The following is a 27,630-nucleotide window of genomic DNA, read 5'->3' as shown; positions in this document are numbered from 1 at the left end:
CTCTGAGAGTCTCTGGGTTTAGGTCGGTGAGGAAGTAGTCTACAGTGCTGCTACCAAGTGATGAGCTGTAGGTGTACCTTCCAAAAGAGTCCCCTCTCAGCCTACCATTGACTATGTACAGACCCAGTGTTCCACAGAGCTGTAGGTGTACCTACCAAAAGAGTCCCCTCTCAGCCTACCATTGAATATGTACAGACCCAGTGTTCGACAGAGCTGTAGGTGTACCTACCTAAAGAGTCCCCTCTCAGCCTACCATTGACTATGTACAGACCCAGTGTTCCACAGAGCTGTAGGTGTACCTACCTAAAGAGTCCCCTCTCAGCCCACCATTGACTATGTACAGACCCAGTGTTCCACAGAGCTGTAGGTGTACCTACCTAAAGAGTCCCCTCTCAGCCTACCATTGACTATGTACAGACCCAGTGTTCCACAGCCTACCATTGACTATGTACAGACCCAGTGTTCGACAGAGCTGTAGGTGTACCTACCAAAAGAGTCCCCTCTCAGCCTACCATTGACTATGTACAGACCCAGTGTTCGACAGAGCTGTAGGTGTACCTACCAAAAGAGTCCCCTCTCAGCCTACCATTGACTATGTACAGACCCAGTGTTCCACAGAGCTTCACGAGCTGTACTCTGTTTTTGTTTTTCACTTTGTCATAGTTGTTTCTGTGGGGGTATATGGGGAGGGAAAGGTTGTTGCTTCCTGTTAGGTGTTTATCCCCATGACTGTTAATAGTGTCTTGTTCTTCTTGCTGTTCTAGCATTCAGTTCTCCACAGACCAGTACGTTGCCTTGGGCCTGAAGGTGACTCCTCTCCCCCTCTAGAATGGAGAAACTCTCCTCATTGAAGTAGGGTGACTCTGAGGGGGGAATGTATGTGGCACAGAGGAAGATGTTTTTATCTGTCAAGATAGTCTCCTTGTTGATTTTTAACCAGATAAAGAATTCTCCTGTTTTGATCAATTCGATTGATTTAATTAGTTCAGATTTATACCATATTAGCATTCCCCCTGAGTCTCTGCCCTGATTCCTTTTCATTTAGTGGATAGTATGATTATCTCCCTATAACCTAGTGGACAGCCAGTGGAAACATCACCTCTGCACCATGTGTCCTGTAGTACTACAATATCAACATCATCAATTTATTTCAGGAAGTCTGGGTTTCTGCTCTTTAGTCCAAAAGCAGAGGACTTCAATCCTTGTAAATTCCAACATGCAACGTAAAAAGATTTCATGACTTTTTTAAATTTTCTTTACCTTCAAAATGAGACAAACACTCACAATCCAACAAGAACTATTAAAATAGGATTTTTCAATTAAAGTTAACTCTTATTATGCAAATGTGATTTGTTTATAATTTAAGATATAATTTGGGTCAAGCCACTTGGGTGGGTGTAGTGTGAGGATGGTGGAGTTCTTGTGCTCATCTTACCATGACCCTCGGCCTATCACATGTGAGCGTCCATGACCCTCGGCCTATCACATGTGAGCATAGTAGACTCAGCATTTGTTTAATGTCACTCATTTGGTTGGTGGTGGCTGGGCCAGTTGCTCCTCTCACAGCCTGTGCGTAGCTCTGCCTGCTGGGCTGTGGCTCCTCCAAGTGTGGGTCTGCGGTGGGGGGTGGGAGGCCTCATCTGGGTGGCTCTGAAGCTGGGCTGGGGTGATCTGTGCTGCGAAGGCTGTGGTGGGCATTGAGGTTGGTGGTGCTGTGATCATGGCTGGGGGTTCCAGGGTGCTGGTCCGGGGTGTTGTCTCGGTGATCTCGGCGGGGTGGACATTGCTCCGCTGTTCCTGGATGGAGAGGTTGGACTGCGGTTTAAAGCGACGTCCTTGAGAGTCTTAGCAATGATGGGGACTGTCTCCCTGTACAGGTGAACATGGTCGTAGAGACAGTCTAGATCGAGGGTGGGATGGTGGGCCAGGTGTACCTCCCCCTAACCTCTCTCAGCCTTTCAGTCTGGCTCTGTCTTGTTAACCATGTTTATTCAAAAAACTACCAACGATACTGTCTACCTCTACTGTCTGTTTATTCTGTGTCTAAGAGCAGTATGGTCACGCTATGGACTATTGACACTAACTACTACTAATGTGTGTGATAGCTGGGTGAGACAACCACTTATCGTAAGATGAAGGCATGAATTGTAAGTCGCTCTGGATAAAAGTGTCTGCTAAGTGACTAAAATGTAAGTGTGTGTGTAGTGCTAAGAGCAGTAAGGAGGAGACGGTGGTCCAGAGGAAGACAGCGGCCAGCGCCCCCCCACCCCCCAGTGAGGAACAGATCTCCAGCAGCTCAGAGGACGACTCCGAGGACGACCGCGACGATGACGGATCAGTGTCCCAACGTTCCACCCCCGTCAAACTACTGACCGAGTCTGGGGAGAGCGTCCGCACTCAGGAGGTATGGGATGGGAAATGTGCTGACACAAACACAGGTAGCCAGCTGAGTTAAATGTCAGCTGACATGCAAACTGGACATTGGGAGAGAAGGTGTTAACTTAATGTGAAGATTTCAACTATCGAGATTTAAAAAAGGTTTTCAGTGTCAGGTGGAGCTCTCTTGTTTCTCCTCACATGTTCAGAGCATAATGAGGTTTCTCTTGGTTTCTCTCTTGCTAACTGGCCCTCTCTCATTCCCTCTTCTTCCCATTTCTGTCTCTCTAGCCAACATTCTGTCTCCCTCTCTCCCCCTCTCACTCACGGAGTTGACCTATCGGTGTTATGTGTTATTGTTTGAGAACATTAATTTCTCCCCTATCCATTGAGATTTTCACAATGGTCACATAATCTTTCAGATAATGAATCCATAACATGGCATACAAAAATGTAATCAAAAGCATATTCATCACAACACAGTTTGAGTTCTTATAGTTTGATTGAACTCCCCAGGACACTGATAGTTTTGGATGGTTTGGTTTGATGGTTTGGCTTTTTAGACAGCAGAGCAAAATGTAGAAGACTAACATACCACCACAGCTGATATTGTGTTCTATCATCAACATTATCCACAGTCACCAGTCTAATACATTGTATCATAATGATTATACTAGAGTGAATCAAATACATGAGACTGATCTATTTTCATGTGCACACACACTTCACAACAACAAAAAACGGGGGGCTCTCATCTCTCGCTTGTGACTCAAGGTCTCTCTCTGTGTTTCCATGACAACTGGACTGTTTGAATATTCTCCTTAGTAAGCAAGTGAGAGAGCAGAGGGGAGACAATGGGAGTTTGAATTTGAATAGGATGACCTGGAAGTGGAGCTGGGCTTTAGCCCTTTGATGCCAGCCTCAGTCAGAATACATTGTGTGGTTGTGTCCCAACTGGCACCCTATTCCCTATATAATGCACTAATTTGGACCAGAGCCCTATGGGCCTTTTCAACAGTAGTGCACTACAAAGGCAATAGTATGCCATTTGGGACACAGGCATGCTGTTGGACTGGTACCCGGGTGGTAGTACCACTGTCTATTAAGAGTGGTACCATCACCTGGACCTCATGTGACTGCTACCATAAAAGTGGTATTTAGATTGGCAGCAAGATGTGAGTAGATTCCATTGGAGCTCATTCAGGTCAGGAAATGAACTGGGGAAGATGGGGAGCATATTGAAGATGAGGAGGAATTACCAACTCATGAATTGTATAGAACTGGCCATCCTAATGAAGTAGATGACTTGTTTTCCCTGTGAGAGAGACAACACAACGAGTTCTCTCCTTCTCTATCCATTCTACCATTCTTTAGGTCAGTTGGTTTGGAAAGGCCTCTTCCCCTGAGTTCATATCATATCTGACATCTCTGTTTGTCAATCATATACTGGGTAGGTTTGTCTCGATTTATCTCTCAATGTCCAGTTACTGAACCTTACTCGAACGGTCATTCCCACCTTCTGTCCATCTCCTGCCCCCCTCCCTCCCAGGTTGTTGCCTCCTGTATGTTTTATGATGACAGCTAGGGGCTAAATTCTACTCTGCCGTAAAATGAAATACAACAAAAGCATAAATGAATAGATGGATGGACCGAGATGAAAAGAGAAATGAGGCCACTAGAAAAGAGACAGAGTAATATACAGCCAAGCCCAGTGACGTACACCGGGGCACATAAAAATGTCACGCTTTGCTTCAAAATCCCAATTGTACTCAATCTGTTGCTATAACGAGACTATTGTGTGCCACATTTGTTGTCAGCGGCGATGGTAACCCAGATGCTGCTTGGGGTCTCTTTGACCGACTAGACCCTCGTTGTGTGAAGAAGCGGCGAGGTCGGTGGTGGTGAATCAAGTTTTTGTTTTTGTGTGCCGCCAGGCAGCCACACAACATGGCTTCCGGTGCCAGCTGGGGGCTTGTGGGTAATTTCTTCCTCTGTTTACCTTCTTGAGTAAAGTGTTCAGGTTAAGGGCCATCTCATACTCTCTAAACAGAGTATGCACAAGGATAAGCTCTCTTCTCCCCGTCTGCACGTGATGAGAGATCGAGAAAGGCCAGGAGCCATGGAGAGAGCAGGGTAGAGAGATGAAGACAGAGCGAAAGAAAGAGATTACCCTCCTCCGCTGTCCCCTTTTATTTTATTTAACATCTTTATTCACATGCTTTTAGATGTCAATTATATGTTAATTCACATGCTTTTAGATGTCCATACACCTTTATATGTTAATTCACATGCTGCTTTCTGTTTTCTGATTCATCCTCTCCCCTTACAGTCTTTCTTGCCAGATTCACTCATCCTCACATCCCCAGTAACAACCACACTGATTGCTTTTGACAACGAGAGGCAAAAAAATATTGAATAAAATATATATTTTTGTAAATATCCATTAACCCCAGTACTGTTTTCTCCCTCAGGCTTCATTTATAACATGCTTCCCTCATATGTTTTCTGCCTCTTCTTGGATCTGGAGTGGGTAGCGGGGAGGGGGTCATGAATATTTTGGGATAGAAGGTTAGCAGTTAGCTCACGTGTCGGCACATACACACACGTGTCGCTGCCTGCGAGCCTGTCCCAGAGAATGGATTGCTATGGCGCCAGAAAAACACAACTGATCAAATATTTAAACATCTGATCATTACCTTTCTGCTTGCTGTATAATTAGACACACTAATTCCATATTCCCCCTCTGTGTGTGTGCGTTCGTGTGAGAGTTTGTTTCTGTGTGTGTGTTTGCAAAGCTTAACTCTCTTGTATTTTGTTGTATCCGGCCATCTCCCTCCAGTCCTCTCGTCTTGGGCACAAACCATGGTGCCAGGCTGAATCCATAGGCTTTGAATGGAAATGCTGTTTTGTGTTGGACATAGAGCTGTCCCATCATCTCAGAGGAGATAAGTGCTTGAAAGGCTACTGCTGTTACTTCAACCACCACAGGACCATCCACGTTATGTAGGGACAGAAGATGGATCTACACTTCACCTTTATTGTTGTTCGTATTCATTCTCACTCTAGTCTCTTGTGGTGACAATCACAGGTGTTCCAGTCTGTAGTTTTCCTATGTGGCTTTGTGTTTGCTGAAAAGTCATCTATTTTCTCCCTGCGGACTACAAAGCACACCTCCCACAGTAAACTACACTTCCCACGTCTAGTGTTTCTCAGGAAGGGAGGATGTGTTGATATGTTCTCCTCAGGTTTGGTCCCTGGTTAGAGGAAGGGGGTACAATCTGAACAGTTGCACAGTACAGTTGGAGAGCTCTTGAGGAGATCTAGTCAGAGTTGTTCAGGATGATTTCATACTGTTTGTTTGTCTCCTTTCATCCCACTCCTCACTGTTACCTCTCACCTCTCTAACCTTTTGACCCCTAACATTTGACCCTTGCCCCCACACAGGACTTCCTGCAACAGTCCATGAGGGAAACCTATGGACTCAACCTGGCCGCGCTCCCTGCCGAGGAGGACATGCTCATATATGAGAGGTGAGACACACACACACACCATGAAAACGAGATGCTTCCACGCATCATGTGAGACTGAGTCAGGTGTTTGATGATTGAATGTATGCCGAAAAGATCGATCTTCACACTGCCGTCACATTGAGTATTGCATTTCAACCCCTGTGAGCTTCTGACCTACTGACACAAAACTGCCCAAACGTCTAATCATGACGGAGACTCGTTGCGTTATGAAAGTGTGAGATAAACGGAACTGATGATCAGCCGGTCTGATTCTGACTGTTGATAATGATAATAGAAGTCATCCTGTCCTGAAGACGGGGACTGGCCTTCCCATAGTCATTATTAGGGTGATGTTCTAAATGGACTCTGTCAACTGGAGAACGGCACACTAATGACCTCATGACCAGGTGAAAAATCTGTCCATGTACCCATTGAGCAAGGCACTTAAACATAATGTACTCCAGGGAATCCTACTACTATGGCTGACCTTGTAAAACAACACATTTCACTGCACCTATCCGGCATATGTGACAATAAAACCATAACACCCAAACCCTTCAATTAAAACCATTTCGCCCCTAAAACACGCTGAAACAAATCCATTTGTTCTTGAACACAATGTTGTCATTAGACTAATTCTCGCTGAGTGCATCAAGGTGTGACACTGTCTACAGTCGTGGTCAAAAGTTTTGAGAATGACACAAATATTCATTTTCAAAGTCAGCTGCCTCAGTTTGTATGATGGTCATTTGCATATACTCCAGAATGTTATGAAGAGTGATCAGATGAATTGCAATTAATTGCAAAGTCCCCTCTTTGCCATGTAAATGAACTGGATCCCCAAAAACATTTCCACTGCATTTCATCCCTGCCACAAAAGGACCAGTTGACATCATGTCAGTGATTCTCTCGTTAACACAGGTGTGAGTGTTGACGAGGACAAGGCTGGAGATCACTCTGTCATGCTGATTGAGTTCGAATAACAGACTGGAAGCTTCAAAAGGTCCGAGCTCTGGCTGGGCCACTCAAGGACATTCAGAGACTTGACCAGAAGCCACTCATGCGTTGTCTTGGCTGTGTGCTTAGGGTCATTGTCCTGTTGGAAGGTGAACCTTCACCCCAGTCTGAGGTCCTGAGTGCTCTGGTGCAGGTTGTCATCAAGGATCTCTCTGTACTTTGCTCCATTCATCTTTCCCTCGATCCTGACTAGTCTCCCAGTCCCTGCTGCTGAAAAACATCAGGCCAAAGAGTTCAATATTGGTTTCATCAGACCAGAGAATCTTGTGTCTTAGGGTCTGAGAGTCCTTTAGGTGCCTTTTGGCAAACTCCTAGCAGGCTGTCATGTGCCTTTTACTGAGGAGGGGATTCCATCTCGCCACTTTACCATAAAGGCTTGAATTGGTGGAGTGCTGCAGAGATGGTTGTGCTTCTGGAAGGTTCTCCCATCTCCACAGAGAAACTCTGGAACTTTGTCAAAGTGACTATTGGTTCTTGGTCACCTCCCTGACCAAGGCACTTCTCCCCCGATTACTCAGTTTGGCCGGGCAGCCAGCTCTAGGAGTCTTGGTGGTTCCAAACTTTTTGATGGAGGCCACTATGTTCTTAGAAACCTTCAAAGCTGCAGAAATGTTTTGGTACCACACCCCAGATCTGTGCCTAGACACAATCCTGTCTCAGAGCTCTATGGACAATTCCTTTTAAACTCATGGTTTGGTTTTTGATCTGACATGCATTGTCAACTGTGAGATCTTATATAGACAGGTGTGTGCCTTTCCAAATCATGTCCAATTAATTGAATTTACCACAGGTGGACTCCAATCAAGTTGTAGAAACATCTCAAGGATGATCAATGGAAACAGGATGCACCTGAGCTCAATTTTGAGTCTCATAGTAAAGAATCTGAATACTTGTGTAAATAAGGTGTTTTGAGATCAAAGTGCTCGCTACATGTAGAGACGTGTACACATTTGTACATTTAGTTCATATCCTTTGCTGGTTAGTGAGTTAATAGCCCAGTTATAAATAATTTGTAGTCAGCAATGGGGGAGTGATTGCTTCCTACAAGAGCACAAAACGTGTGCATTTCTAGACATTTTTGAAAAGCGAGTCAGGTACAGAGCTTTTTTGTGTGTGTGTTGTATTTTGAGACAGACTTCAATAAGCTAAGTAGCCAATAGGCAGAAGGTAGCATGATTTGTCTGATTCTCTGTAATAATGGTATGGGAATAATGGTGCATTTTATTTTGTAAAGTGGTTTCTTGCATCAAACAACAACATTTTGTGTCACCTTGTCTGAAGGACAAGTGGATGAACAGGTTAATGTCAAGCTCGGCTTGTTTTTTTCAACAGTCTCATGGAATGTAGGCCTAAACTGAACAACACACATTGGCTACTTCTGTAGGCTGAACGATAACAGCTATTTCCATGTTAAAATGTTGTTAGATGGTTTTTATGGTGGGCCACTCTGCTATACCTACATTATGATCAAATACCCACAGTAGGCTACTTGACCACTGTTAAAATAAACTTAGTGGGTACAACCTCAGTGTTCACAGTAAAAAATGGTTAGAGCTCTGTCAAATTGGTTGTTGATCATTGCTAAACAGCCATTTTCAGGTCTTTCCATCGATTTTCAAGTAGATTTAAGTAAAAACTGGATCTCGACCACCCCGGAACATTCACTGCCTTCTCGGTAAGCAACGCCAGTGTAGAGTTGGCCTTATGTTTCTGGTTAATGAAAGGTAAATCATCTCCTAGTGTCTGGTGGAAACAGACTGAACCTGCTTTCCTGTAAGATTTTGCCTGTGCATAGATCCATTAGTCCTTAAAGATTACAAGCATACCCATAACATGATGCAGCCACCACTATGCTTGTAAATATGGAAAGTGGTACTCAGTAATGTGTTGTATTGGATTTGCCCCAAACATCACACTTTGTATTCAGGACAAAACTTAATTGCTTTGCAGCATTTTTTGTAGTATCACTTTAGTGCCTTGTTGCAAACAGGATGCATGTTTTGGAATATTTTTTATTAGGTTAGTATTGTCATATTTTGGAATATCTGTCAATTAGGTTAGTCTTGTGGTGTAACTGCAATGTTGTTGATCCATCCTCTGTTTTCTCCTATCACAGCCATTAAACTATGTTACTGTTTTAAAGTCACCATTGGCTTCATGGTGAAATCCCTGAGAGGTTTCCTTCCTGTCCGGCCACTGCGTTAGGAAGGACACCTGTATCTTTGTAGTGACTGGGTGTATTGATACACCATCCAAAGTGTAATGAATAACTTCATACTGATCAAAGGGATATTCAATGTCTACTTTTTTGTTTTACCCATCTACCAATAGGTGCTCTTTGCAAGGATTTGGAAAACCTTCCTGGTCTTTGTGGTTGACTCTGTGGTTGAAATGCACTGCTCAACTGAGGGACCTTATAGATAATTATGTGTGGTGTGTAGAGGGATTAATGTGAAGCACTATTATTGCACAACAGAGTGTGTCCATTCAACTAATGTGACTCGTCAAGCACATTTTTACTCCTGAACTTATTTAGTCTTGCAATAACAGAGGAGTTTAATACTTATTGACTCAAGACATTTCAGCTTTTTGTACATTTGTAAACATTTATAAAAACACAATTCCACTTTGACATTATGGGGTATTGTGTGTAGGCCAGTGACAAAAACATCTAAATGTAATCAATTTTGAATTCAGGCTGTAACAACAAAATGTGGGAAAAGTCAAGGGGTGTGACTTCTTTCTGAAGGCACTGTACATACTGTGCCTGTAGGACACATACAATGAATGGCTCATTAATATGTACTGTATGATCATATCTATAATCCCCCTTCAGAAGTATAGATCTGCTCTCATCACCCGAGCTTTTCACCATGTGCTATGGCAGCCTTTACTATAGTGGCCATCAGTGTAGGGATGGAACTCAGGACACAGAGGGGTACCTAAGGTTAGCTACGGTCGTCTCTTCCTCAATGAATAACTGAGTGTGTGTTGGGCCTTTGAAGACCCTTGGAGCCTAATCCCATCAGAACACACACACACTCACGTCTCCCAACCTGTGGGGCGTCCTGATGGAACCACAGAAATGGAGAGATTAATCAGGCCAGGGGAACAATAAAGTTTTGTGTTTCTCGCTCTCCCCTCACAGCCCTGTATTTCTAGGTGCTGTTCGTCATACTGTCCTTTGTTCCTGTGTCCTTCTGTACCCTGGTCACTCAGATATCACATTTTGGAGGAACTGAACACAGCCATTGTATAGTACTGGGAAATATTGTATGAAGATAATTATTGGTTAGACGTCACCTTGCTTTTACCTTAACCAGTAGAGGCTCCTCAGGGGAGGAACGGGAGGACCACCCTCAGTGAATTTGCAGAAATATAAATGTTAAAACATTGAAAAAGTTTTAGATAAAAATATACTAAATATATTAACTTCTTGAAACTCCCCATCCCGGATCCGGGTTTGTGACTAAAGCCTCAGGCTCATTAGCATAACGCAACGTTAAAATGAAAATAATGCGTCTGCTCTCAAGCTTAGCCTTTTCTTAACAACACTGTCATCTCAGATTTTCAAAATATGCTTTTGAACCATAGAAATTGACTAATTTGTGTAAGAGTATGCAAAGCTAGCATAGCATTTTGAGTAGCATTTAGCACGCAACATTTTCACAAAAACCAGATAACCAAATAAATAAAATCATTTACCTTTGAAGAGCTTCTGATGTTTTCAATGAGGAGACTCTCAGTTACATACCAAATGCGCAGTTTTTCCTGAAAGCGTCTGTGTGTAGGAGAAATCGTTCCGTTTTCTACATTGCGTCTGGCTACCGAAACGACCCGAAAATTCAGTCACCTACAACGTAAAACTTTTTCCGGATTAACTACATAATATCGACCGAAACATGGCAAACGTTGTTTGGAATCAATCCTCAAGGTGTTTTTTCACATATCTCTTCATTGATATGCAGTTCGTGGAAGCTTGCTTTCCTCTCTGTATCGCATGGAAAAATACTGGCAGCTGAGTTTTGCGCACCAATTTCGGCGCAGGACACCGGGCGGACACCTGGTAAATGTGGTCTCTTATGGTCAATCTTCCAATGATCTGCCTACAAATACGTCACAATGCTGCAGACACCTTGGGGAAACGACAGAAAGGGCAGGCTCATTCCTCTCGCATTCACAGCCATATAAGGAGACAATGGAAAACAGAGCCTCAAAAATCCTGTTCATTTCCTGGATGCCATCTCATCTTGGTTTTGCCTGAAGCTCAAGTTCTAGGGCACGCACAGAGAATATCTTGGTAGTTTTGGACACGTCAGAGTGTTTTCTTTCGAAAGCTATCACTTATATGCATAGTCGAGCATCTTTTTGTGACAAAATATCTTGTTTAAAACGGGAACGTTTTTCATCCAAAAATGAAATAGCGCCCCCATAGATGTAAGAGGTTAATGTCACCAAATAATTGATTAAAACACCATGTTTTGTAATAAAGGTCTACAGTAGCCTCAACAGCACTCTGTAGGGTAGCACCATGGTGTAGCCAGAAGACAGCTAGTTTCCGTCCTCCTTTTGGTACATTGACTTCAATACAAAACTTAAGAAGCTTTTGGTTCTGACACCCTTCCAATGACTTACACAGTAATTATGACAACTTCCAGAGGATGTCCTCCAACCTATCAGAGCTTTTGCAGCATGAACTGAAATGTGGTCCACCCAATCAAAGGATCAGAGAATGAATCTAGTACTGAAAGCATAAGCTACAGCTCACTAGTACTGCATCTAATATGGTGAGTAGTTGACTCAAAGAGAGAGAGAGACAATAGTTAACAGTTTTCAACAAATACATTTCTTCAAAAATGAAGGAGAAGCATGTGAGATTCTGTACTTTTTTTCTTGTTTCAGTTTCACTTAGCTAGCAAATGCAGCTGGCTAGTTTAGTTACTCAAACACCTGGTTCAAACAGAGAGGGATGCTATGTTAGCTTGCTGGCTATGAGTATCCATAACTGGAACTCTTCCAAGTCACGGTAGGCTTTTGGTTTTATTAACTTATTGCCGCTAGAGCCTGCCGGTGTAACTGCTGACTGTGACTGTACACTGTAACATTACTGCATGAATGTGCAGGTTTACGAATGAGTTAGTCCTATTAGCTATGTTGACTAGGACGTTACTTTTACTAATATGGGGGACAACTATGTAGACTGTGTGTAGTGGTTTCATGGTTTGGCTTGGAAAGTTTTTTTTCGCCTGGTCACATACAGCTGAAGTGTTGTTCATTGAAGTCTACAAACGAAGGGAAAAGGTGAGACGAGAGTGCATAGAGGCAAGAAGGAATACAAAGTGAACTGTTTGTGGATCAGGGGTGTCTTCATTCCATCGATTTCTGTTGATAAACGTTTCTTAAACGGATGCAAACGAAACGGGGATAAAAACCTGAATTTGTCAATAGAAACTCTTGTTTGCAACTGTCGGTCTAATGATTACACCCGAGATAAGCTAGATGCAGGCAAGGGATCTCGTACAATGCTGTGTACTGCTCCCTTCACAGAACCGTGCAAACTGGCTCTAACCAAAATAGAAAGAGGAGTGGGAGGCACCGCTGCACAACTGAGCTCGAGGACAAGTAGATTAGAGTGTCTAGTTTGAGAAACAGACGCCTCACGAGTCCTCAACCGGCAGCTTCATTAAATAGTACCCACAAAACACCAGTCTCAACGTCAACAGTAACGAGGCGACTCCGAGATGCTGGCCTTCCAGAAATGTCAACTCAGATTTATGAACATTGTTTGAGATTCTGTGTTATTCTATATATTGATTACTATTTTTCAATGTTACTTTTAGTTTGGAATGAGATGTTTGACGAGCAGGCGTCCACATACTTTCCAAATTCAGTGTTAAATATTTGATACAGTGGTGTCTAAAAAAAGAGGTGTGATGCTACTTACGTTATCTGAAATGTTTGGTGATGTTTGGGTCTCCGTGGTGATCAGCTGTTTAAACACTGACTGTGTGTGTGTTGTTCTGCAGGTTTGCCTATCTGGGTCAGAACCAGCACAAGTTGGAGAGAACCGAACCCTCAGTCCTGGAGAACGCCATCAACGTGTAAGTTGAGCGTTTAACACACAAACAAGTACACTGTCTAATACTATTCTAATGAACAGATGAATACAGGCCTTTTCAGACGACTCTGGGAAAAATGTACTAACACATTCCTTTCTAAGTGGTCCCAAAGGGGCTTGTGGACTTGTGCTGCCTGCCTCTCCAAAAATTCTCTCTTCTTATTATTGTCAATCCCCTCCCTCTATCCTCCTCAGTGGTATTCTCTCATCAGTGGTAGCCTCTCGCTCCCGTGTCCTTCTGACCCACCCAAGTGCACTGTGAACCGGGGTTTAGAAGTGCCAGCACTCCAACACATGTTAAAGCAATGTGCGCTACGCACACACACCATCTTATAAAAGCTTACGAACACCAGTCTCCTGGGAATAGGGTTGCAAAGCTACTGGTAATTTACTCAAGTTACTGGAGTCTCCTGCTAATATTGGTCATTAACAGTTCATCTATGGTAACTTTAGTCATTTATACTTTCACAGGAAAAAAAGTTGATATAGTATTCACTTTTATGTCTGTGTCGATATTGTCCATGAGTTTCTAGTGGATAGACCATATGGTTATTGCCTAATTGATTAAAAAAAGCATCTGATCAACAATGGAATTATTTTTAATGAACTTTTCCAACTATTGACGTTTTTCGCCACCAGTTTGGCACCAACACATTTACATCAAAGAAATTACATAGGAAATAAAAGTATGTACAAAATATATGTATTATATTTATATACTGACAACTCATATTAAGTACCAATGGTAACCAAGTTGATGGTTTTATATTTAGGATAATGTTTCACAACTTTTCATACATACAGTTGAAGTCGGAAGTTTACATACACCTTCGCCAAATACATTTAAACTCAGTTTTTACAATTCCTGACATTTAATCCTCAAAACAAATCCCTGTCTTAGGTCAGTTAGGATAACCACTTTATTGTAAGAATGTGACATTTCAGATTTGATTTATTTCATCACATTCCCAGTGGGTCAGAAGTTTACATACACTCAATTCGTATTTGGTAGCATTGCGAAAGTATTCGGCTCCCTTGAACTTTGCGACCTTTTGCCACATTTCAGGCTTCAAACATAAAGATATAAAACTGTATTTTTTTGTGAAGAATCAACAACAAGTGGGACACAATCATAAAGTGGAACGACATTTATTGGATATTTCAAACTTTTTTAACAAACCAAAAACTGAAAAATTGGGCGTGCAAAATTATTCAGCCCCCTTAAGTTAATACTTTGTAGCGCCACCTTTTGCTGCGATTACAGCTGTAAGTCGCTTGGGGTATGTCTCTATCAGTTTTGCACATGGAGAGACTGAAATTTATTCCCATTCCTCCTTGCAAAACATCTCGAGCTCAGTGAGGTTGGATGGAGAGCATTTGTGAACAGCAGTTTTCAGTTCTTTCCACAGATTCTCGATTGGTTTCAGGTCTGGACTTTGACTTGGCCATTCTAACACCGGGATATGTTTATTTTTGAACCATTCCATTGTAGATTTTGCTTTATATTTTGGATCATTGTCTTGTTGGAAGACAAATCTCCGTCCCAGTCTCAGGTCTTTTGCAGACTCCATCAGGTTTTCTTCCAGCATGGTCCTGTATTTGGCTCCATCCATCTTCCCATCAATTTTAACCATCTTCCCTGTCCCTGCTGAAGAAAAGCAGGCCCAAACCATGATGCTGCCACCACCATGTTTGACAGTGGGTATGGTGTGTTCAGGGTGATGAGCTGTGTTGCTTTTACGCCAAACATAACGTTTTGCATTGTTGCCAAAAAGTTCAATTTTGGTTTCATCTGACCAGAGCACCTTCTTCCACATGTTTGGTGTGTCTCCCAGGTGGCTTGTGGCAAACTTAAACAACACTTTTTATGGATATCTTTAAGAAATGGCTTTCTTCTTGCCACTCTTCCATAAAGGCCAGATTTGTGCAATATACGACTGATTGTTGTCCTATGGACAGAGTCTCCCACCTCAGCTGTAGATCTCTGCAGTTCATCCAGAGTGATCATGGGCCTCTTGGCTGCATCTCTGATCAGTCTTCTCCTTGTATGAGCTGAAAGTTTAGAGGGACGGCCAGGTCTTGGTAGATTTGCAGTGGTCTGATACTCCTTCCATTTCAATATTATCGCTTGCACAGTGCTCCTTGGGATGTTTAAAGCTTGGGAAATCTTTTTGTATCCAAATCCGGCTTTAAACTTCTTTACAACAGTATCTCGGACCTGCCTGGTGTGTTCCTTGTTCTTCATGATGCTCTCTGCGCTTTTAACGGACCTCTGAGACTATCACAGTGCAGGTGCATTTATACGGAGACTTGATTACACACAGGTGGATTGTATTTATCATCATTAGTCATTTAGGTCAACATTGGATCATTCAGAGATCCTCACTGAACTTCTGGAGAGAGTTTGCTGCACTGAAAGTAAAGGGGCTGAATAATTTTGCACGCCCAATTTTTCAGTTTTTGATTTGTTAAAAAAGTTTGATATATCCAATAAATGTCATTCCACTTCATGATGTGTCCCACTTGTTGTTGATTCTTCACAAAAAAAATACAGTTTTATATCTTTATGTTTGAAGCCTGAAATGTGGCAAAAGTTCGCAAAGTTCAAGGGGGCCGAATACTTTCGCAAGGCACTGTATGTAAACATTATTAAAGTGGCATTGTTTAAAGTGACTAGTGATCCATTTATTAAAGTGATCGAGTCTCAATGTGGTCAGCCTCTCGGAGTTAGTGATGGCTGTTTAGCAGTCTGATGGCCTTGAGATAGAAGCTGTTTCTCAATCTCTCGGTTCCAGCTTTGACTTCAACTGTATTATTTTTTTAAGGCCCAGTGCAGTGAAGAATTAGATGTTCTGTTTTTTATATATATTTCCACTCAATGGGGTTGGAATAATACTGTGAATCTGTGAAAATGATGCTAAAGCCCTTTTAGTGTAAGAGCTGTTTGTAAAGACCCCCTGAAATGTCAGCCTTTGTTGGTGGGATGGAGTTTTGACCTGCCTGGTGACATCACCACTAGTTAATAGACCCATAAGAAAGAGCATTCCAAACCTCTCTGCCAATAACAGGTAGTTTTCAGTTTTTCCCCAACCCACTCAGATCACTACCAGACAGTCGTAGCAAAATTCTTGCTTGAGAAATTGCAGGGGGAAATTGGGAGAGAAGAACGGCAAAACGCTGTATCCTTGTGTTTGCTTTCTATCCATCTCCCCCTCCTTCCCTGGCACCCCACTCCCTCCATCCACAGCCTCATCCCCCTTGAGACCTGTCTCACCCATTGACTTAGGCATGGAGGGGATGATATTACATGAGGACAGACTCTACACTCACAGACTCCCAGTACAATCTTGATCACATTTATCCTAATTTAATTTCCTTTTCCAGTAGCCCTTTCCACTCACAACACCCGTCATCCCATATACGGGTTGAAAATGGCTGATTTTCTCATTGATAAGTGCCTAAATTGGAACGCAGTAGCTGTACAGTTACATGCTATACGGGACATCAGCGCTCATGTTCTCGGCTTGAGGAAATGAAGCAAGCACACTTGTATATCTTTTGACTGACAGTCGTTTTAAATTTGAGAACCACTCTCAACAAGAACATGCCCGCATCCCTCCCACTAATGGGCCTACATTTGTATGTTTGTTGTTGTCTGAGTGAGGGAAATGTGGACGGCGACATGTCGAGAGGAGTCTGTGTTTTAAAAGATGAGTCGATAATACAGATTTAATGTCATAAAAGCACACCACACACCCGTGATTCCAAATCTGCAATTCATATAATATTTAATCCACAGTTACATGGATGACCTGCCTTATACTCAGAGTTGTCCTGAACAGAAGGAGCTTATGTTTGTCGTATTGTGAAGAAAATTTCCTGTGGAATACGCACTTGAATGCACTCATGACTCCATTCGATGCGCACCTAAATTACAATCGGTTTGTCTGAAGTGCCTTTTGAAGCCAAACACTGTAAGATTATATTTTATAACTTCGCTTATTGTATTGGCAACGATGTTAGCTTTCAATATAATGATCCACCTGATCCAGATTGTGATTTTTATAAAGGAATGTTTTTGGATTGTGTAAATAACAACTGTGGTTGTGTGGACACGGGGTTGTGTTCCAAACAAAACAACAACAACTGTGGTTGTGTGGACATGGGGTGGTGTTCCAAACAAAACAACAACAACTGTGGTTGTGTGGACATGGGGTGGTGTTCCAAACAAAACAACAACAACTGTGATTGTGTGGACACGGGGTGGTGTTCCAAACAAAACAACAACAACTGTGATTGTGTGGACATGGGGTGGTGTTCCAAACAAAACAACTACAAGTGTAATTGTGTGGACACGGGGTTGTGTTCCAAACAAAACAACAACAACTGTGATTGTGTGGACATGGGTTGGTGTTCCAAACAAAACAACTACAAGTGTAATTGTGTGGACACGGGGTTGTGTTCCAAACAAAACAACAACAACTGTGATTGTGTGGACACAGGGTTGTGTTCCAAACAAAACAACAACAACTGTGATTGTGTGGACACGGGGTTGTGTTCAAAACAACAACAACTGTGATTGTGTGGACACAGGGTGGTGTTCCCAACAAAACAACAACAACTGTGATTGTGTGGACACAGGGCTGTGTTCCAAACAAAACAACTTCAAGTGTGCTTGCTTCATTTCCTCAATTTGCAAAGCTAGGAGAGCTCAAAAAAGCACCTTGAAAGCTTTTTCCTTGAGTCATAAAGGTACATTGAAATGACTGAGCTGTGCACAGTTTGGAGAGGTGTGTGGACACTTGGAGACGCCAGTTAGACCTCACTCAAACCCTAACCCTATTATGTCACTGAATGTATCCAGAGTATTTTCAGATTTTATTCTTGACAAATGCTGTGAAAAGTACAGTAAATGTAAAATGCACATCAAATCAACAGTGTTAATGTTTGGATTCAGTCTTGTCAGGTGAACTGTTGTGTCCTCACCTTTTGGTCTGATCATTTCCCCATAATCTCCAACGTTTTTCTAGCGTTGTCATGTGCTTTTTATAGGTCTTCTGTAAGAAACATTTCAATTTGACCTTATCCATAGAGGCCAATTCCCAAGAGTTTACAGGGTTAAAGCAAAGAAGAAATGTAGAAACACGTGTTGTGACTGCATTGTCCATTCCTTCTAGGCAGTTCCAGACTCTGAGGAGAGGTGGGTTTGGTGTTAGATGGGCTGAATGGTTTTCAGGTCCAAAGCATTGTGTGGTCCTCCAGTAAAATGAGGAATACATCTTGCACTTTCATTCACTGTGTGTTAAAGCTGGGAATTGCCAGGAACCTCACGAAACGATCACGATACTTTGGCGCCAATTCTATATGTATTGCGATTCTCATGATTCTATATTTATTGCGATTTGATGTTCCAAACCTATTTCTCACCATATGTCTGCTGCAGAGGAACAAGAGAAGCCATGAGAACGGTTTGATCAGTCATGGAAATTAAAGTGCTGAAAACAAATTGGCTTCCTAATTAACAAGGTGAACAAGCTTCTCAAAATATGTGTACATGTATCTATCCCCCCACCCATCACTACTGCCTGTTAGATCTAGTGGACAAGCCGATTGGGTTGTAGCACCCTAAAATCCTACAATCCTCTGGTCCAGGGTATTCAACTCTTACCCTACGAGGTCCGGAACCTGCTGGTTCTCTGTTCTACCTGAACATTAATTGCACCCACCTGGTGTCCCAGGTCTAAATCAGTCCCTTATTAGAGGGGAACAATGGGGAAACAAAGCAGTGGAGCTGAGTTTGAGGGCTCTGTTGTGTGTGTCTGTGTGGCATTAGACTGCTTAATGGGTTCACGCAATCACACCTCCACAGTCACACCCTTAATGTAGGTGACCATTATTGGGATAATGTTAATTAGCTGTGTGTGTTTGTGTGTGTGTCTCAGAGGTGAGGGTGGTCTTCTAATACCTCAATCCTTCATCACCACCCACACACCTGCCCTGAGTGCATTCACCCTTTCATAGAACCCTTGTTCATCTCCACAGCCTGTTGTCACGGTAACACTCTTTTGTCTCATCCATCTCTTGGACATTGAAGTGGTTGACGCATAGCAATCCATCTACACACACACTCACACAGACACACTTGTTACTCTCTTCCTGGCTCAGTTTGATTGAGGCTAGAACAATAAAAGTCTCCAGTACCTTCCATAATAACCATGGTGAGAATGAGTCTGAATGGGGGAACTTTCAGAGAACCCTTTGAGAGGTTTGGAGGGTTCGATTGTTTGTTATTGTTTCGCCGCAAAAAATATAGACTGGAGACAGGATGGAAGGAGAGCCACGTGTGTTATCAGGATCTATTTACTGAATCAACGTGTTGCTGTGGATTCACATCACTGTAGAGATCAGTCAACCTCACAGCCAGAGGTTCCAAAATCTGAGGCAGAAAGGGAGCGATACGGAGAGAGAGACACACCAAATGAGACGGAAAGAGACAGCAATAGGGAGAGCGAGACTGGTAGAGAGAGAAACCTCAGATCCGTCTCACAGGAGATTGAATTTGAATTTTGAGATATGAATTTGAATGAAAGGAGACAGTGGACAGTGGAGCTCTAGATAAGCTGGTTAGATAAGCTGGTTTCTTTCTCTCAGGCAGTGCAGAAAAGGTCATGTATTTCTTTGCAGGTGTGTGTGTGTTGTCCTCACATGCGCTTGGTAGTAGAAACCAGCCATCAGCATCATTGACCTCACATGCGCTTGGTAGTAGGAACCAGCCATCAGCATTGTTGACCTCACATGCACTTGGTAGTAGGAACCAGCCATCAGCATTGTTGACCTCACATGCACTTGGTAGTAGGAACCAGCCATCAGCATTGTTGACCTCACATGCACTTGGTAGTAGAAACCAGCCATCAGCATTGTTGACCTCACATGCACTTGGTAGTAGGAACCAGCCATCAGCATTGTTGACCTCACATGCACTTGGTAGTAGGAACCAGCCATCAGCATTGTTGACCTCACATGCACTTGGTAGTAGGAACCAGCCATCAGCATTGTTGACCTCACATGCACTTGGTAGTAGGAACCAGCCATCAGCATTGTTGACCTCACATGCACTTGGTAGTAGGAACCAGCCATCAGCATTGTTTACCTCACATGCACTTGGTAGTAGGAACCAGCCATCAGCATTGTTGACCTCACATGCACTTGGTAGTAGGAACCAGCCATCAGCATTGTTGACCTCACATGCACTTGGTAGTAGGAACCAGCCATCAGCATTGTTGACCTCACATGCGCTTGGTAGTAGAAACCAGCCATCAGCATTGTTGACCTCACATGCACTTGGTAGTAGGAACCAGCCATCAGCATTGTTGACCTCACATGCACTTGGTAGTAGGAACCAGCCATCAGCATTGTTGACCTCACATGCACTTGGTAGTAGGAACCAGCCATCAGCATTGTTGACCTCACATGCACTTGGTAGTAGGAACCAGCCATCAGCATTGTTGACCTCACATGCACTTGGTAGTAGGAACCAGCCATCAGCATTGTTGACCTCACATGCACTTGGTAGTAGGAACCAGCCATCAGCATTGTTGACCTCACATGCACTTGGTAGTAGGAACCAGCCATCAGCATTGTTGACCTCACATGCACTTGGTAGTAGGAACCAGCCATCAGCATTGTTGACCTCACATGCACTTGGTAGTAGGAACCAGCCATCAGCATTGTTGACCTCACATGCACTTGGTAGTAGGAACCAGCCATCAGCATTGTTGACCTCACATGCACTTGGTAGTAGGAACCAGCCATCAGCATTGTTGACCTCACATGCACTTGGTAGTAGGAACCAGCCATCAGCATTGTTGACCTCACATGCACTTGGTAGTAGAAACCAGCCATCAGCATTGTTGACCTCACATGCACTTGGTAGTAGGAACCAGCCATCAGCATTGTTGACCTCACATGCACTTGGTAGTAGGAACCAGCCATCAGCATTGTTGACCTCACATGCACTTGGTAGTAGGAACCAGCCATCAGCATTGTTGACCTCACATGCACTTGGTAGTAGGAACCAGCCATCTGCATTGTTGACCTCACATGCACTTGGTAGTAGGAACCAGCCATCAGCATTGTTGACCTCACATGCACTTGGTAGTAGGAACCAGCCATCAGCATTGTTGACCTCACATGCACTTGGTAGTAGGAACCAGCCATCAGCATTGTTGACCTCACATGCGCTTGGTAGTAGAAACCAGCCATCAGCATTGTTGACCTCACATGCGCTTGGTAGTAGGAACCAGCCATCAGCATTGTTGACCTCACATGCACTTGGTAGTAGGAACCAGCCATCAGCATTGTTGACCTCACATGCACTTGGTAGTAGGAACCAGCCATCAGCATTGTTGACCTCACATGCACTTGGTAGTAGGAACCAGCCATCAGCATTGTTGACCTCACATGCACTTGGTAGTAGGAACCAGCCATCAGCATTGTTGACCTCACATGCACTTGGTAGTAGGAACCAGCCATCAGCATTGTTGACCTCACATGCACTTGGTAGTAGGAACCAGCCATCAGCATTGTTGACCTCACATGCACTTGGTAGTAGGAACCAGCCATCAGCATTGTTGACCTCACATGCACTTGGTAGTAGGAACCAGCCATCAGCATTGTTGACCTCACATGCACTTGGTAGTAGGAACCAGCCATCAGCATTGTTGACCTCACATGCACTTGGTAGTAGGAACCAGCCATCAGCATTGTTGACCTCACATGCACTTGGTAGTAGAAACCAGCCATCAGCATTGTTGACCTCACATGCACTTGGTAGTAGGAACCAGCCATCAGCATTGTTGACCTCACATGCACTTGGTAGTAGGAACCAGCCATCAGCATTGTTGACCTCACATGCACTTGGTAGTAGGAACCAGCCATCAGCATTGTTGACCTCACATGCACTTGGTAGTAGGAACCAGCCATCTGCATTGTTGACCTCACATGCACTTGGTAGTAGGAACCAGCCATCAGCATTGTTGACCTCACATGCACTTGGTAGTAGGAACCAGCCATCAGCATTGTTGACCTCACATGCACTTGGTAGTAGGAACCAGCCATCAGCATTGTTGACCTCACATGCACTTGGTAGTAGGAACCAGCCATCTGCATTGTTTGTCAGTAAACTTTCCAAATGTCGACAAAATGAAATGCGCTAGACAAGGTAGGATATTTTAGTGTCTGTAAAGTTAATTATGCGTGAAATGACGGTTGAAATACCTTTCTGCTCAAATATTGATGTAAACTTGGAGTCAAGCGATGATATGTTTTGTGGTCCTCCCACTATGACCCGGGAAACCATGCAGTTTATTTAACTACAGATGAAACCACTTTTGATGAACTTCACAGGGTGGGGAAAGTGCACGGTGATCTTGATGCTGCTTTCCAATAAATATTGAGGGTCTTATTCTGGTGACATGATGATCGATGCTTGACTGCCATTTCACAAATTAAAAGAATCTCGCTCTTTTTTTTCATAATAGGAATCTCATGTAGATACCCGACCCGCACTGTAGGCCTATCGCCGAGCTGTTGGCTGGAGCACACGTGCAAAGACCAGGCACATTCACTATATAACGCAACATGCTTTGTGACCAAACCATCAGTAGTTGAAAATGTGATGGAAGCCCATTTACTGACTTGTATTGTTTATTCGGTACATGGGAATTTAACTGCAAAAGTTTTTCTTATGTGCACTACATCATCATCCCGCATATATTTTTAGCCGCAATAAGCCTGTTTCATAGAAACAACTCTGCTTGGAAAATGTACATTGTTTTTATCAGGATTTTGTCACCAATTGGATGGAAACCTTGCTAGTCCCTTCTCTCTTATTCACATATTCACCTACATTTTTTTCCTCTCGGGAGAGGAGAGTTTCCACACCTCAACTGTTTCTCTCTCTCAGGCGCCCAGAAAACACACAGAAACACACACACTCGATTCACAGCCAGGGACTAGGGGGACAGGGGAACCAGTAAAAAGAGAGAATGAGAGGACAAAGAACAGAAAAGTAATTTGATTTACTATAGAGAGGAAGTGGGTCATCAAACGTGCTGGGACAACGAAGAGGAAGACCAGTGTTGCTACAGGAATTAGTGGTAGGAAAGGTGGAACATGTGAAACGATTAGGTTGAAGTTCTACTCCACTTCCTGGTATTGTTCATCCTAGCTAACTTGTGACTGTTTGCTTTGCTCTGACTCACCCAAAACACTTCAGTCACAAGTGCTTCTCTATCAAGGCTAACTACTGTACATCACTCAGTGACCCACTGGAAGCCTCACTGTGTTGTCTTGGTGACCTCTCAGCCAACATCCGCTATCAGAAGTCAGTTTAGTACTGTGTGCTGAGTGTACATATCAAGCTCTTTTACAATAAGAGAGTTGTTACCGCCAAGCAGAACAGACACATTGTACCTCCACATCCACATGTTGTTCTTTTTCAGTCATAAAAGCACTTGATGTTAAGTCTAGCCCAATAGCCGGCCCGATTGCTCAACACTGGCTTTTTACTAAAGTGCTCTGCTCTGATGAATTCTGTGTCATTCTGTCATGTTGTGTATTCTGTGACGTTCTGAAAGCGGGGGGGTAGTGTTGAGTGCTGTGAGAAAAAGTGGTCTATGAAATGTCTGTATAGTGGGTATGTGCATGAGGCTGGTGGGTGGGGTGGGGTTGTGGTGTGGTGTGGCCACCCTCCAGAAGGATGACTTGAGAAACCTGAAGTAGCTAATGAGCTGTGTAGATGACTGAATATGCGAGGGGTTCAGCTTCCACACAAGTTTTTATTGGTGATTATCAGGGCTGTAGAAATACCAACATTTCCCTCTCCCTCCCTGCATCCCCAATCATCTACAAATCTGTCTTGTGACCCATTCTCTTCTTTTTTGGAACACGTTTCAGTTTAAAAATGTCACTTTTCTGCAGAACACATTTTGGTCTGTTTAGCTTAGTTATCTTACACGTGAATCACTACTACCTACAGCTACTGTACCACAGTAACTTATATCCAGCATGAGTTTAGCATTTGTTTTATTTTTCACCTCTCCCTCTTCTCTCTCTCTCTCCAGTGTTCCTGTGTCATGCTTTACGACTGACAGTATATACGAGGTGTCGTCTCCGCAGGTGGACAGGGACAACAGGGAGGTGTTTGAAGGCCACGTGCTAACTGGCCTTGGCCAGGTGAGATCACTGTGCCGAGAGGACATACTCATGTACAGAGAGTATATCAAGAACAGGTACATGTGATGTGAGAGGCTCCATAACCATAGAAATAGAATGAATAGAATGGTCATCCCCATTAAAGTCAATGATGGCATAATGGGTGGACTGGTGGCCATTGTGAGTGTGAGGAAGTGTGCCATCAATCTGTGATGTGTTCTGTTAAGTCAACTCAACTGACATGACAAAAAAAATACATTCCATTGTAAGAGCCACATCAGTTAGCATCATTTGAATTAACATTCTACATTACCATGGAAATGATTTAATCAACAGGCAGCCATTACAAGTGTACCCATGAGTTTACCAGTCATATTGCCAGGGTCAGAGATTCCAAGCCTGTTCTATTCATTCTATTTCTATGGCCATAACCAACTCGCAACCATCGATCAACCACATCTCAACGTTGGATCAACCACGCTCTTGACCACAGCCCCATTACCTGCAAGGAGAGTGGATTGTGGTTTCATGGTATACAGTGGACTCCCAATCAAAGGCTTCTCAGGGCTGATGAGATGACCGTTAAGTGAGTGTTTCCAGAAGAGGCAGGACAATATTCCTAGTCTGTTTTATGACTTCATATTTTTCAGTAGTTATTTTAGAGTGACAGCAGTAAAGGATGAAAACAGGTTATTTATTTCAGTTATTTTAGTCATGATCATGTATGGCTTCCAAGGTTAAACAAGTGTTTCATTGTTTTCTTTTTCTCTCTCTTGCCATTTTAAACACATCCCTGTTTTTTTTAAATGTAGCTTTTGAGTTTTACACACATTTAGCACAGCTGTCGTTTTTTCTGTTTGGATGTTGGACAAAATAAACTTATCATGTTTACAAAACTAATTGATTTAATTCTATTTCATATAAATAATGATTTTTATTTAGCTTTCTTTAGAACAACTGCCTGTCTAACTACTGAGGGCGAATAAGTGTGTAGCGCCATATTAAACTTGTATATTTATTAAATGTCATGTAAATCTAAATGTGATGAGGTTTCATTGGTGAGTGGACGACAGTAGCATCCTTAGAGAACAAGATCAAGCCACACTCCTTCCGTCTCTTCTCTCCTTCCTATCCTCTACAGCTGTCACTAAAAGAACTGCACATGTCAGACACACACTGACAGTACTGTATACTCATTCATTGAGGATGATTTGTCTGGTTGTGACTTTGGGCTGCGTGCTCTACTGTTGTATTCATTTTGTTAATCTCTCAATCTTTTTGTCTCGCTCTGTCTCTGTGTCTCTCCCTCGCTCTCTGTCTCTCTGAGTGTGTGTGTGTCTCTCCCTCGCTCTCTGTCTCTCTGAGTGTGTGTGTGTCTCTCCCTCACTCTCTGTCTCTCTGAGTGTGTGTGTGTGTGTGTGTCTCTCCCTCACTCACTGTCTGAGTGTGTGTGTGTGTGTCTCTCCCTCGCGCTCTGTCTCTCTGAGTGTGTGTGTGTGTGTGTCTCTCCCTCGCGCTCTGTCTCTCTGAGTGTGTGTGTGTGTGTCTCTCCCTCACTCCCTGTCTCTCTGAGTGTGTGTCTCTCCCTCGCTCTCTGTCTCTCCGTGTCTCTCCTTCGCTCTCTGTCTCTCTGAGTGTGTGTGTGTGTGTGTCTCTCCCTCACTCCCTGTCTCTCTGACATTAACATTTAACATTTAAGTCATTTAGCAGACGCTCTTATCCAGAGCGACTTACAAATTGGTGAATTCACCTTCTGACATCCAGTGGAACAGCCACTTTACAATAGTGCGTGTGTGTCTCTCCCTCGATCTCTGTCTCTCTGTGTGTGTCTTTCCCTCGATCTCTGTCTCTCTGAGTGTGTCTCTCCCTCGCTCTCTGTCTCTCTGTGTCTCTCCCTCGCTCTCTGTCTCTCTGAGTGTGTCTCTCCCTCGCTCTCTGTCTCTCTGTGTGTGTCTCTCCCTCGCTCTCTGTCTCTCTGTGTGTGTCTCTCCCTCGCTCTCTGTCTCTCTGTGTGTCTCTCCCTCGCTCTCTGTCTCTCTGTGTGTGTCTCCCTCGCTCTCTGTTTCTCTGAGTGTGTCTTTCCCTCGATCTCTGTCTCTCTGAATGTGTCTCCCTCAATCTCTGTCTCTCTGAATGTGTGTGTCTCTCCCTCGCTCTCTGTTTCTCTGAGTGTGTGTGTGTGTCTCCTTCGCTCTCTGTCTCTCTGAGTGTGTGTGTGTGTCTCCTTCGCTCTCTGTCTCTCTGAGTGTGTGTCTCTCCCTCGCTCTCTGTCTCTCTGGGTGTGTGTGTGTGTCTCCCTCACTCTCTGTCTCTCTGAGTGTGTCTCTCCCTCGCTCTCTGTCTCGCTGAGTGTGTGTGTGTCTCTCTTTTGCTCTCTGTCTCGCTGAGTGTGTGTCTCCCTCGCTCTCTGTCTCTCTGAGTGTGTGTGTCTCTCCCTCGCTCTCTGTCTCTCTGAGTGTGTGTCTCTCCCTCGATCTCTGTCTCTCTGAGTGTGTGTGTGTCTCTCTCTGTCTCTCAGAGTGTGTGTCTCCCTCGCTCTCTAAGTCTCTCTAATATGGTCATACATTGGGCAGGAGGTTAGGAAGTGCAGCTCAGTTTCCACCTCATTTTGTGGGCAGTGAGCACATAGCCTGTCTTCTCTTGAGAGCCATGTCTGCCTACGGCGGCCTTTCTCAATAGCAAGGCTATGCTCGCTGAGTCTGTGTGTGTGTGTCTCCCTCGCTCTCTGTTTCCTTGAGTGTGTGTTTCTCTCCCTCGCTCTCTGTCTCTCTGAGTGTGTGTGTCTCTCCCTCGATCTCTGTCTCTCTGAGTGTGTGTCCCTCGCACTCTTTCTCTCTGAGTGTGTGTCTCTCCCTCGATCTCTGTCTCTCTGAGTGTGTGTGTCTCCCTCTCTCTCTGTCTCTCAGAGTGTGTGTGTCTCCCTCGCTCTCTGTCTCTGAATGTGTTTGTGTTTCTCCCTCGCTCTCTCTCTCTCTCTCTCTCTGAGTGTGTGTGTGTCTCCCTCGCTCTCTCTCTCTCTGAGTGTGTGTGTGTGTCTCCCTCGCTCTCTGTTTCCCTGAGTGTGTGTTTCTCTCCCTCGCTCTCTGTCTCTCTGAGTGTGTGTCTCTCCCTCGATCTCTGTCTCTCTGAGTGTGTGTCCCTCGCACTCTTTCTCTCTGAGTGTGTGTCTCTCCCTCGATCTCTGTCTCTCTGAGTGTGTGTGTCTCCCTCTCTCTCTGTCTCTCAGAGTGTGTGTGTCTCCCTCGCTCTCTGTCTCTGAGTGTGTTTGTGTTTCTCCCTCGCTCTCTCTCTCTCTCTCTCTCTCTCTCTGAGTGTGTGTGTGTGTCTCCCTCGCTCTCTCTCTCTGAGTGTGTGTGTGTGTCTCCCTCGCTCTCTGTCTCTCTGAGTGTGGGTGTG

The 27,630-nt window shown here is 43.8% G+C and overlaps 1 protein-coding gene across 2 annotated transcripts in view; it reads left to right on the top strand.

The window, feature by feature from the left end:
- The window catches only part of fig4a (FIG4 phosphoinositide 5-phosphatase a), a 98,602-nt gene extending 73,472 nt beyond the window's left edge, over nt 1-25,130 (top strand). For both annotated transcript variants that reach the window (XM_064991348.1, XM_064991347.1), the window contains 4 exons: nt 2,206-2,404; nt 5,821-5,906; nt 12,929-13,003; nt 24,144-25,130. In XM_064991348.1, the coding sequence (XP_064847420.1) occupies nt 2,206-2,404; nt 5,821-5,906; nt 12,929-13,003; nt 24,144-24,321 (538 nt within the window). In that variant the 3' untranslated portion in view covers nt 24,322-25,130. The remainder of the gene's footprint in view (nt 1-2,205; nt 2,405-5,820; nt 5,907-12,928; nt 13,004-24,143) is intronic.
- The last annotated feature ends 2,500 nt before the right edge of the window (nt 25,131-27,630 follow it).

This window comes from Oncorhynchus masou, chromosome 16, assembly GCF_036934945.1.
Source record: "Oncorhynchus masou masou isolate Uvic2021 chromosome 16, UVic_Omas_1.1, whole genome shotgun sequence".
NCBI lineage: Eukaryota > Metazoa > Chordata > Actinopteri > Salmoniformes > Salmonidae > Oncorhynchus > Oncorhynchus masou.
Note: the sequence above shows the minus strand (reverse complement) of the source record. Positions and strands in the feature narration are given on the sequence as shown.